Here is a 13,596-nt window from a genome sequence, read left to right on the forward strand (position 1 = left end):
TCTTTACAGGGTTGCTGGTGCTGCTTGCTTCAAGTTACAGTGTAAAGACACTATACTGAACAGTGAGAGATGTTAAGATAAATGACTTGTTACACCATGACAAACTGCTGTGTTTGGTGTATGTAACTTACACCTAACTGAAGAGGTTTTGCTTTGAAAACCAAAAGGAAAAAGAAAAAATCAGCTTTACAGGTGTTAAACATATGATTTACCTGCAGATAAAAACCAGAAACAGCTAAAATCATTGATACAGATGAGCTGTGGTTAAATCCATTTACATGTTTCTTGATTTACTCTGACCAATTCATTTAAACTCCCTCCTAATCTATTAACTGTCTTTAATATCACACTAAGATAGTTCTACTCAGCAGGTCTACTCTGGGCGATCATCAAGGGGAGATCTTATCAATGTTCCTCCATGTATGAAGGGTGAGGGCGAAGAGAACAGAGCCAGGCTCCTGTCAGTAGTGCCCACTACCAGGCAAGAAGTGATGGGCACAAAGTGGGACACAGAAGGTTCCACCTGAAACACCAGGAAGCACGTCAGTGCTCTGCAGGTATGGAGCTCTGGCACAACAGAGATGTTGTGGGGGCTCCTTGATACCTTGCAAAGCTGCCTGGGTGTGGGCTGGGCATCCTGCTCTGGTGTCCTGCCTGAACAGGGGTTGGACCCCGACAGACTGTGAGGTCCCCTGTCATCCTCAGCCATTCTGTGACTCTGTGATCACAGCTACCGCTCACTTTTGGGGTAAGGTTCTCTAACATATGTCAAATCCTAGCCCTATTGGAAACAGAAATGAAATACGTGCCCATCAATTTTTGCTGATGGTCAAACAATATTTTTACCCCATGATCAGCCCTACATTGTTGTATCGTTGAAGTCAGTCTATTCTAATGCTAATTTTGCTTTAAGGGGGAAAAACTATACAAGTCTATCTGGACATGATTATAAATGAATTCTGATCACATTTTCTACAATGAGATAAATGGCCTGGGATTTGAAACCAGATGCTTTTAATTACTGATTTTCTTTGTTACACGAACCTCAGCTCCGCACCTGTACATTGTTCTTTCTTTGGACAGATGTACTGATGCCCCTTTTGCGTGCTCAGGTCTATAACACTGAGATAAATTATGATGGGTTCTTGGCTTCCTCCATTGAAAATGTTTTCAGCTGTCAGAGATATCTGTTTCTTGTTATTGGTTTTAGTGCTTTTGAAAGAAAGTCTAAAACACTGACTTGTGTATTCTATTATAAGTGAAGAGTATTCTCCAGAGGAATGCACAATGAATGAATGATGCATCTCCTTGGTACTAGGAACTGTTATAAAGACTGTGTAGGTATTCAGTTCTGAGTACTTCAAGAGTAAAAGTTTGTTTCATACAAAGATTCGATCAATGCGCCAATTCCTCCTCACAACACAAGCTCACAAACTTGAAATTCAGCCATCAGTAGTGAAGACATGCAATCATCACTGACGGTAATGAGAATTAGGTACACGTGTATTTTTCAGGTCTGGCCATGGACTCTGGCAGATCAAGGAATTCACGTAGCCTATTGAAAGGAGTCTTTTACTGGTTTGGAGCAATTTCTTGTATCTCATATCAGATACAGTCATCAGCAGAAGATGAGCTGCTTGCAGACAACAGTGAAACTCATAGCCACTATTTGAGTCCCACTCCACCTAATGAGAAAGTACCCAAGGACCTGAGTATGCCTGTCAGCAACAGGAGCAGAACACAGGGCCACAGAGCAGAGGTTGGGGTGGCTGGAGGAGGCCATCTGCCAGCTCCACAGCTCACAGAGCAGGGGCAGGGACCAGATTCTGATTTCAAATGGAGGCTCCTGGCAGTGTAACCTATGGGGCTGAAATGTGGGTGGGTTCTGGCTTACACCCTCTTGTTGCCAAAGTGCGTGACAGTACAAACAAAAACCTACCACACAAGATTTCAACTTGCATGCTTTTTTCAGCCTTAAAAATATGAGGAATTTTGAATCTGGCGTTCCCTTGTGGAGCAGAAAGGGAGGCTCTGTGTACCTTGTTTTACTTTAAGTAATGGGAAATTAAGGACTAGACCTTTAACAGAGATCTCTTTACAGTGAAGTATTTCTGTGGTATTTGAATTAACAGGTGCTAACAAGAAAGCAAACAAAAATTCTAATGTTTAAGTAGCCTGATTAAAATGTCTCTTTTCATTTGATTGGTCTTAAGTCCTGTTTCTTGTGATTTTGTATGGGTAAGTGGCTCTTCAGGGAAGACTGGAGCATGGTCTGAACCGGTTGCAGTTAGCTGGTGAGAAACCAGGATAAAAGAGAGTTGTGTCTTTCGTCTAACATTGGTTACTTAACCCTTGATATTAAACTCACAACAATTATAAGACTGGATTCAACGCTCTCATTAATCACCACCTATGGACATTAGAAATGCCTTAATCTCACTGGTTCTTCATTTACTGTTGTGTTTACAGAGAAGAAATGACCTAAATTACCACAGCAGTGTATATAAAAGAAAGTTTCACTTTCCTTTTCCTTGGAGACACATCACCTTCTTGGTAAAGTTATTATTTGTCAGCATCCCCAGCTACTCTGGAGAACATAAGTGCTGTTATAAGCGACACGAAGGCTTCAGATTCACCTATAGAGAGGCTGTTCAGATCCTACAAAGTGACTTTGTTAGGCCATTAAGTTAAATTGGTGCAGATCCTTAACTTTGTGCCACCGCTTACTGAACTTCAGTCAGATCGGTTTCATTTACACTGATCATTTATCACTGTAAATATCTTAAACTCGAATTTGCAAATGCAACAACGTTTGTTTTTTAGACATCTTGGATAATACCAGCAAAAAAAAAAAACAAACCAGCAGAGAGAAAGTGCAATGTTCACATAGGACTTAATATTAAAAGCTATACTTCCATCTTTATATTGCTACTACTAATCAACATGGGCTACTTTTGTAATGGGCAAAATGAGATCAATTCTACATGGCACATGCTACAAGAAATGCAAATGTAACACTTAGATACCTGAAATAAAAAATAAGTATGTATTTCAACCTGGATCATGACAAACCTGTTTTCTGGATGCCAAAGCATTCCAAAGTATTTCATTTTAATTAATAGCAATATGAGTTAAAGTCAAATGATTTGGTCTAGCACACGCTTTATGCTAGAATCTGAAAACATATTCTCTGTATTGTATAATGCCAGTATAAATACATTTGGTAATGAAGTCAGATTTTGTTAGAACATTTTCAAGTGAATTAGATAATTTTGTCAAACTATTTAAATGTCTCAGTAAACCATTTGGGAAAATTGACTGCTGCACGTGGTGTTGACTTTGGCAGCGGACAGCACAGCATACAGCTCCTATTTTGTTCATTTAAAAAAATAAAAAGCTTTCAAATATAACTCAAAATCCTCTGTCAAACTTGAGTACACTACTTGTACCCTGCCCTGTGTAGATTTTGGCATCTTACACATTTGATGACTCAGTAATTAGATTTCTTGATAGTAATCATTTGGTTCATTCCACAGACTTGAACTATGCAATCCAGCCTTGTCATCAGACTGATTCACAGTACAGAAATTCTTTGCATTTACTTAAAGATGAATGCTGAGACAACTGACAAATGAGGCAAAACATTTGATGTGTGCCAGAAAGCCAGAGCAGTTCAGATGAGAAAAGGTAGTGTTAAATGTTTCTTTCCTATTGTAGACTGTCTATTTTATATAAGTCATGGCACAGTGCTATGAACTGGCAAAGGTATAACAGTTCTAGAATTCAGTGGCTCCAATATTAGATTATCAAGTGATTTTTCCTGCCTGAGTGAATGAATGCTTCACACAAAACTGCTAAATGAAATTCAAAGGCTATTAGTTCAGACCAAGCTTCCTGTATCAGCAATTAACATGTCATGTATGGACTTGATTTTGGCAGTCATTAAAAATGTAAGCGTAAATAATTCACATACAGCAAGGGACTGGGACTGGGCATGATCTTCCAGCCTCCACTTCCTGATGTTTGGTTCATAATTAAATTTATATTCATCTCAGCCCTATATTTTGTCATAGGACATTAACTACAGTGTTTCTGCAAAGACTTTGCATTATTTAACTATATAAGCACTGAGATAATAAATCAGCAGTGCCTTCTTCTCTGAGAAGGAGTATTTATTCCACTAAAACTGAGAACAGCAGAGACCATTTGATGGGAGCTTTGGCCTAAGCAGATGATCAGAATGTCTGGAAGAGCTCAGTGAGAAACTCAGTTCCTCATTCTGTAAGTAATTTTCTATACACTCTGCTTTCTGTCCATTGATAAACAAGCATGATTAAAAATCTTTCTGGGCTTTCTTTTCCCCATATAGAAGAAAGGGTGAGACAGTCACTGAACAAAGATGGAAAAAATCCACACTCCCATTGCCGGCTTTACTAAAGAACTTCAACCTATTACCTAAAAAATGTCTTTTGATCTCTCAGTGTCTCAGGCTCCCATCATTAAAGCAAAAGCAGAGTACCCTCCCTGTCCAAAATGCTCAGAAGAAAAGAATGCCTGTTTTATACTTGATTTGCATCAGTGTAGGCATCATAGAAGCTTCTAGGATGAGAGCAGATTTTTGTGGATTGTAGACATTCTTTACTGTTGAGACATTTTGAGATCCTCAAAACAAGGTATAGAAATATGACATACTGTAGCAATGCAACCTACATAATCAATGTGATAATATATCCTTCCCTGATTAAGGTCTTACTGCTTAATGCGTGCAGCTGAAAGGTGTATTACAGAAAGTCCTAACAGAGTACAAGGAAGTGAGAATGCCTGCCATTCTGGCACAAAGTAAGTCTTACAAAGGCAAACACTACCTCGTTCCCAGTGAGTCATAGCAATGCTTTTTTACCCTTTGAGAATTTTTACATTGTAGCTGAGAAAAGTCCTCTGCATTTATCCAAACCTACAAGAAGCCACCGAGGAAGAGCTATAGAAAACATTAAATGCAATTGCACTTTATGAAGAAAAGAAACCTCTGTATTTTGTTGAAGACCAAAACAAGGACCTGAGTAGTCGACAGTAACATCAAAGTTTGCCCCGCTTTGCTTGGAGGATGGATGAGATGAAGTCCCTTTCAAATTAAATTATCTTTGATTCTAAAGCAAACAACACAGCTTACTTTTGGTCAGTGCTTTTCATTCAAGCAGCATCCATGCAAAGTGTAATAAACAATTACTTAGCAATTATTACGCCAGACACAAGCCAAGCATGTTTCACAACACATACCCTTCCCTGGCACTCTCCAATGGCGACTGATGGTGATGTGGACTGGAAAGGGCAGAGTCAAGAGGATGGTGTCTTGAAGGGATGTCATGAGGAGGTGGCAGTATACCTGGTGAGGGACCGTTATAGTTAGCGCTGGAACCACTGTACATGCCTGTGAACAAACATACATCAGGTTGCAAAATAAAATAAGCAAGGAAAGGAGCACGCAGTAAGTCCCTGACTCCTTCATTGTCCCCCACACCCACCTCGACACATGCATAGAACAGCACACTTCTGCTGGGGCATAACAGAAGTTACATCATCCACAGAGGTTAGGCTATATACTTAGGCTATTTTCTAAGTTTAGGCTATATACTTAGGCTATTTTCTAAGTTTACTTGCCATACACCTCACAGAGGTTTGCCCACTGGGATACATACACACAGAAGGACTAGAACATCCACTGCCATTGTACTCTGAAGGTTGTGGGGGGCAGATGAGGTTTGCCAGCTTCCACAGTGTCCAGATACAGCGCAGCACTCCTCACACACTCTATTGTGCTATTTTATTTGCCTTCTTTCTGTAGTATTCACCTTCCCTATTTTGCTCATTGTGTGCAGGGTAACACATTCAGGAAAAGGGCTGTGAGTCAGCTGTGCTTTGACGTGTCCTACTTTACTGGCAGGGCTCTGGATGGCACTTGTCCCAAACCCTTCGAGTGACATGTAACATGCAGAAAACAAGTGGAAAATCTGGAGCCACAGAGAATGTGTGACAGCTCTCTGGGTGGATAAGCAATGGCTGAACGTCAGCATCTGTTTCTGTGTGACTGCAGAGTAGAACCACTAAGGTCAGATTCTAGCCACCTTTGTCAGGGCCTTCAGATGAGTCAAAAACCTCTCATGAACAATGAGTCCTCAGCTGCTGACAGATCCAAAAGCATGAGAATGAACCACATCAACTCTGTCTCCCACTAGACAGAACATTTGTCAACCAGCCAATGAAAACAGCTCGATTTCTGCACTGAAAACCAGACAGAAGGAGTTTCAAGAAGTCAGATGTTCCCAGGTGATGCTGGGATTTATTTGTCAAAGCCTCATCTGAAAACAGTAAGTCAGTAGCTGGGACGCTACGCTGTGAGAATTCCATTATTCTGCTGGTGGTTTCAGTTCGTTTTATAATACAATAGATTCCCACAAATCTTTGTTGTTCACACGTTTATTCCCAGGCTTGGCAGACACCAGCGTGACTCAGATGTACTGAGTCATTTCACACTTGGGCTGTATCTCCCCACGCCTTTCAGGTATATTGGCAGAACAGCTTGGAGGAAACTGGGGATTCTAAGAAGAGATCTGTGCTCTCTAAGGATCTTAGACTTCAGCTAATTTTAATGGCCCCTATTCAAAGCTCACCCCAAAAGCTCAAAAACTCTCAAAAGATAAGTTTCAATAGCGTTGCAGCCAGTAAACACCCATTTTTTTTTGTCTTACAGTCTCACCAATGAACAGTTTATGAATATTTTAGTGACCTCAAAGAGCTATTCTCTACTGTTCCAGCTACTGAGGATCATTTCCATTATTTGCCTAGAATGGGTGAAGAAGACAGAGCACCAAAGTACCTGGCTCTTAGCTACTGTTCGGTTATTATTTTTATGAGAAGAAAACCACAGTCAGCAAGGCCCTCAAGAGAAGCAAGAATATTTTAATGCGAACACCCCACACATCCTTGTGTCCATCAGCACAATCCATGCACTCAAACCCAACCTATGAGAAAATAATCTGAAACCAGATTTCCTGTCACCCTGCATTTCTGTCATGCCTCACCAGCTGAAAAACAGAGTGGGCACCCCATACTCACTCTTGTATTAGACCTTCTTTTAAAGCCTATTTAAAGTATGGCTTATTCCACCTACCCTCAGTTTATCCATATATTCACTTGATGCTCACACCAGCTGTGGAAGAGGCCCCTGCTTGAAGCATACTTGCTGAGGTTTACGAGGTTAGTTCCTCATGGAGTTTTCCCTGTCCTACATCTTTATTCACCACAACGCCTGCACTCATGCTTGGTTTGACACATGGTGTCTCTTGCTCTCAGTATCTCCCAGACCCTCATGCTGCCTTACTGCAGGGCCACCAGCTCCCCTCACCCTCATACCCCAACTCTGCAACACAACAGCATACTGCAACCTAACCTGAAGCATGTTGGGATCAACCCAGCCATTGCCATATCCTCTAGGACACTTTAACATGTGGCACAAGCTATGGAAGATGAGTTTTACTATGAGATTCCACGTGAGTCTGCAGCGAGCCATTAGTCATTCCTGTTGAGTCACTAAGAAGCAAACTGGTACTTACTTGAAGTCAAAACTAATTTACTTTACACAGTGCAAAAGAAGGGCATTCTAACAGAATATCAACTTTACCTCCTTTAGAGACAGACCCTCTGCTCATAGGCACTGGAAGGGTGTACCACACTAAGCACTAAGTTTGAGCAATTTCTTCTGCTACTGGGACTCATCTGTGCAGTCTGAGTTCCAAATACTTCCATCCCAGAATTAAGACAATCAACATGTTGAGCTGCTGCTATGCCTGCAGTCCCACGACTGCCCAACTGCACGTGTCCATGGGTGTCAGTCCAAGCTGACAGGGCTTCTACAAGGGAATAATGGCAGTTTATCAGGAAAGAGTGAGAGTGAACAGCGGGAAGCAAGAGGAATCTGCTGATATGAGGGTGTAGTTCTTCCTGCCGCCAATCTGTAACACTAAGCAAGAGTTGTTTCAGGGGAGAGAAAATGCATCTTTTTTCCCCCCCAGTCTCTTCTCCCATTTTTCTAGCAGTGATATAATATTCTTAATACCTGAAGTCACACCTTTGGAGCGGTTATAAATGACCGCTCCTGCGAGGGCAGTCTTGTTCAGAACTGTGTCTTAGGCCTCTTCACGCATTGACCATCTCAGCTTATAAATATGTGCCATCAATCAATATTTTAAATGGCTTGGCCTTTAACCTTAACATCTGCTGCCAAAATGGTACTCTGAGCATCTGTGACCAGCAGGAATTCTTTTTGCAGCTTTATGCCAGGAGAGACCAGAATAAACAATAACAGACCAGGCATGCCCAGATAAAATACCTGCATGAGATTACCTAAAAGGGGTAACTTGCTTGGCAGGGAGTTTGATGACAGCTCTTGGGTGCTGCTGCAGCTAAATGCGAGCAGCCATGAAGCAACGTAGATATACAGAGGGAAAAAGGAGGAAGGTCTCAGCAAACAATGGGTTTCTCTGACTGCTGAATATTCCTTTGCTCACTGTCTTACCCAGCCTTAAGCACAAACCTCCTTTGAAGTTTGACACAAGGGAATGGGAGTTTTTTACATATTTCTTTTCCTGTGATTGGCTTTCATCCCTGACATGTTTAAAATGTGCTTCAACTTGGGGAAAGACAAAACTGAAACTCTCCAGGAATCCAAGTGATCCCTAAAGCCCAGAGCTCTGCACATTAATAATGTGGTTTCTTCGAGGGGAAAAAAAAAGTTCAAACCATGAGCATTTTCATATTTTCAAGTGGGATGAAGAGAACATCATAAACAGTATTCACCCATATGTATTCTCTATACAGTATTATAGATGCTTTATCTAGAAATATTACCTCTGCTTATATGAAAGAGCAAAAGTGCAACTATAGGTGGCAGCAGGAATGTGCTCACAATTTAAATCTCTCGGGATCAGCACCTTAGCTTGTTAGCCCTGAATTCTGATAGAGGAACAGTTTTGTCTGTGGAATTACACCACACACAATACAAAGTAACTTCTGTAAAGAAATCATTCAAATCTTGATTTATTTTCCCTGGCACTTCTTCATACTGTGTGTGTGATGGGATCTCCTACCAGGTGACCAGACGGAAGTATCTGCAAAGATTTACTGGGTTTCTCCTACAACATCCCAGTGAAGTCTTGATATATTCAGCAAAGAAATCATATTGGAGAAAAACAGTATTTCTGACTGAAAATTCTTTCAAGAAGAGGTTCTCAGAACTGACACTGATTGTTTAGGGCTGGGCTGTTTACCTGTAAGCTAAGATCCTTTTAAAGAAAGGTGCTGGCCCTGCAGCTCACTGATACATAGTGCTGCTGGAGCCAAGGGTGAAAGAAGTATAAAAGCTAGGAAAAGAGGTCAATAGTTGAAAGGACAAGGAGAGATTTAAGAGTGAAAAGTTCTCTGCTCTGGTCAATAGAATCAGTGGAAGTACATAGAAGCCTTTTCAGAAAATACAATCAAAATGTTTGATATTTTAAATTCAAGCTTTTGCTCCATTCGTACAGCACCATGCTATTTGTTACAAGCACACCATGCGTGATATTGCACAATCTCATCACCTTTTCTGTGTCTCTTGAAGAGAACAGACACTGTGAATGGCAAACCTTACTGCTGCCTTTGTCTTTGCTAGCGTATTTATTTGGCTTTAGTAAAACCTGGTGCACCTGCTGAAGCCAAGGCAAACCTTACAGAAGAAATAACTAGAGCCTGAATTTCAGCAGTGCTGCTGCCCTCCTCACATCAAATTAACCACAGCTCTTTGCCTGACTAGCTCTTAAAAAATGAAAGAACCCAGGGCTTAGCAAAGAACTCATAAAATTATTTCATTTTGTCCTTCTTTTTTCTTCCTTTCATCTGCCATTTTGGCAGATCTGACCCAGAAACTTTAGTGTCTTAAACTCTCTGCGTTCTATGACATTTAGCATCATACTTATGCAAAATATTCTTACCTGTGATTAAGTCATGATGACCTACAGATCTACCGCACTTCCCATCCAAAATGTGTTGTGAAGATGTGTGGAGCTGTTGTATAGCTAAGCACTCACTGAGTACATCCTGTTCGATATCAGTGCATGAATTTAGCTACAAGAGGAGGATAAAGCAAACATTTTATTTCAAAGTAAAGCAAATGAATTCTAATTAAATTCATATGTCTCTTTGCTAAAGGATTACGTCCAGAAGAAAGGAACAAAATGACATTCTTAGTAACGTGGTGCAATTAAGGATGTATCTATCACTTCACATTTCTAATTAGTGATCATTTCGGTTTTCTTAAATAAACAAGTTGAATGCACTAATCTAAAAATCAACAGCAGTTTTTTGTACCCTGTGTTTCTTCAGGCCTTCCTTACAAGTTTAAGTGCACATTTTCAAGCTGCCTGTAGTTTCTCGTGTTCTGTGCAAAGGGATTGCATGACGCTGTAACTGTGACACTTGGAGACGTTCGATAGAGAAAGAAAAGCATTTGTGCTTATCAGATTAGATCTGGCAGAGTAATGTGCTGTCAGTAATGTGTAAGAGTTATCACCAATATGTCAGCTGTTCTCCATGTAAATTAAAGCTCTGGCAAAAGTGTGTGAAGCAAACTCTTGAAAACCACAATGTCGATCATATTAAAAACAGCAGGAGAGGAGAATTAAGAAAGAAAAGCATTTCTAATTCTCTTTCAAACATGCTGATGTTGCCAAGCTTTTGTCATAATATAGTGCTCACATTACACAAGCAGCCATCATATTCTATAGCCATTAATAAATAGTTATTGGCTCTACGTTTACAGTTTTGCATACCAGTCTCCCCTGGGTTTGCTTATTCTAAAGAAAAGGTCCAGGCAAACCTATTCAGAATGCTGCTATATAGCCATTTGTTTGATCAAGATAAACATCTAACATTTGAATCACAAGGTGCATCTGCAGCCAATTAAACTTAGACTACTACTAAATTAACAGCTAACTTTCTCATACTTTGTGCTTGTAAAGCTGTTCAGAACAACCAAATATTACCACTGCAGTCACCTAAGCTACAAACGAAATGTTCAGGATTCCTTTGATGAAAGTCTGAGCTCAGGGCCTTCTCTTTTCTATCAGAGATGGCACCTTTTGGTAGCACATCTCAGCTGAGACATTCAGGTTTCCACTCAGAGCTCCCAGGAAGTTGCCTTAGCACAACTGTAACCAAAAAACAGCAAGAGTCTGTAAGCAGTGTTTGCCCATTTATACCTAAAACTGAAATCCGAACTAGACTCGACCGACTGAATAACACTGAGATGTACCTAGTTAAAAAGGCTGCCTCTTTTATTCTTATTATACGCTTAAACAAAATATTTGTTTTGCTTAGTATTTCTTTAAGAATCAGCTTTACCTTGGTCTCTTTTAAGAGAGCCTGATCAAAATGCACTTCAAATCGACTGCTTTCTTCAGATTGCTTTGGTATTAAAAGTATTAGATTTTCCCTGCCTTCCTCTGCAGAACTGGGAAGTGGCCTCAGTAGGCAATAAGGAGACATAAGGATGCAAATGAGTTAATTTATTTAGCCCTGTAGTCAGAGCTGAACAAATGACATCCATCTTGGGAAATAATTCTATTCATAGACAACGGTCCAGGTTTTGTGGGCACCTGAATGGCTGCTAGGCCTGAAACCTCCTCCTTCCAAGAACAAAGCTTGGCATGTTGTGAATGTTTCTTCACTGTCTGAAATAAGGTGCACAATTCTGGACATTGTTACTCAAGCCACATGCAGCTGATGGAGAGCAGAGCTGGGGTGGGCAACTGCCATAGTAATGGAGAAGAAACATTCAGACTTATGGAGCAAACCAAATGAAAACTGACTGGGGATACAATTCATGTTGAGAAGAAGCAGGAGAGGAGTGCAAGACACAACCTGGCTGGTGCAAGGACATCAATAAGACCTCAATACAGACAGGCAGGCAAAGGAGGCCTGTTGACATCCATCTAACTCCTGCATGGCTCATCCCTAGTTCTGAAGTTACAATCACTTGTATTCTGCTACCATTACTTCTCTCCATATGTTCCTTCCTTTGCTCTTTTGCACTTACGGGTTTTACCTTTGACATTTTTTCCAAACTAGCAGCTCCCCAGCTCTATCTTACTTACCATGCCATCATTTCTGCTGTGCTCTCCATCCTCTAAATGTGACTGGCAGTTTCATCATAAAGCTCTCAGCAGTGGTGAGGACATCAATGCTGCTTATTGGAAGTACTTGTACTTGCTTGCTATGCTTTATACTTCCTTCCACTCCCGGGCCTCAAGCACGTTTATGGTCCATTCTGGCACAGACCAGTTCTGTGGGGTCCCAATCATCCCTTTAGAAACTGTGTGTACAAATGCATAACAAGCAAGTCTCTGATCCTGGGATGGTGCCCATAAGCCTCTTCATATGTAATGAATTCAGAATTGAGCCCATAGAAACCAAAATACTTACTTGAATCTAGTATTAGTGAAAACATAACTAGCAGTTTGGGTTAGGAATGATTTATAAATGCATTTAAAACACAGATGTGGTCAGAAAAGTCACGGCTTCATTCTGACGAATGCAAGCACTCTTTTCCTGACATTTCCATAGAATCCTGGCCTAGTTTCACTTGCACTTGGGATGATTTGCTAGCATGTATTTACTAGGTGATGGCAGAGACTCCACATGTGAATATTTTACACGAATGACAGCAGGATTTGGATTTGTAAAGCAAAGATGAACTTGGAAGAAATGCTTGGACATAAAGCATGGAGCAAACTGAAATTTAAAAAATGGTGACATTTGAAGTGAAAGGTGATGCTATAAAGTGAACGGGTTAGCAAGAGTGATTCAAATCCAGAGCAAAATTAGCTCAGCTTGCATTTTTTCCTAGAGATATTGCAGAAGAGCCCTGACACGAAAAAACATAAACTCAAGGTAAACAGAAAACAACCACAGCGTGGAGGTCTGGAGCTGTGCCACTGTTTGTCTACTGGGTCTTACCTTCTTACGCACCTGTTGTTCTTTGGCTGAATGAGCTTTCACGTGCTTGCGCAGAGAGCTGGGGTCGGTGTAGCGTTTGGAGCAGCCAGGAATCTGACAGGCATACGGTTTCTGTAAGAGTGAGGAAAGGGAAAAGATTTCACATTCCTCTGCATCTCTTCAGTTGGCACACAGAGCGCTGAAGGACAGCTGGTTTGTGCAACACGGCGTAAAGCCTGAGCTGCTTGCTCTGCTTGGCGTTTCCAGATTTGCAAACTCCTCTATGTACGCAAGTCTGACATGGTGCAAACAGAAGAACAGCACTGATAGCTCTGATTTTGCAGTCCATGCAAGTGCTGAGAGCACTTGACACATCTCTAATCTGACACATTGGATGTTGATTACTGAGCTGTGTTAAATGCTAATGAGATGTAATTGGATGGGTTCTGAGAGCATTAAGTTTTCAAGTCTTTACAGTAGACTTGATGATGAGAACAACCAGTATAATTATAAACGTAATTCTGGTTTCTAATTCTGATTTATGCAGTTTTTACAATTACGTTCCATATGCAG

The 13,596-nt window shown here is 40.8% G+C and overlaps 1 protein-coding gene across 1 annotated transcript in view; it reads right to left on the minus strand.

Moving 5' to 3' along the window:
- The window catches only part of GLIS1 (GLIS family zinc finger 1), a 167,095-nt gene that overhangs the window by 19,885 nt on the left and 133,614 nt on the right, over nucleotides 1-13,596 (minus strand). Inside the window, 3 exon segments of the mRNA XM_015870832.2 lie at nucleotides 5,278-5,428; nucleotides 10,023-10,155; nucleotides 13,045-13,155. Of these exon segments, the coding sequence (XP_015726318.1) occupies nucleotides 5,278-5,428; nucleotides 10,023-10,155; nucleotides 13,045-13,155 (395 nt within the window).

Source organism: Coturnix japonica, chromosome 8 (assembly GCF_001577835.2).
Source record: "Coturnix japonica isolate 7356 chromosome 8, Coturnix japonica 2.1, whole genome shotgun sequence".
Lineage (NCBI taxonomy): Eukaryota > Metazoa > Chordata > Aves > Galliformes > Phasianidae > Coturnix > Coturnix japonica.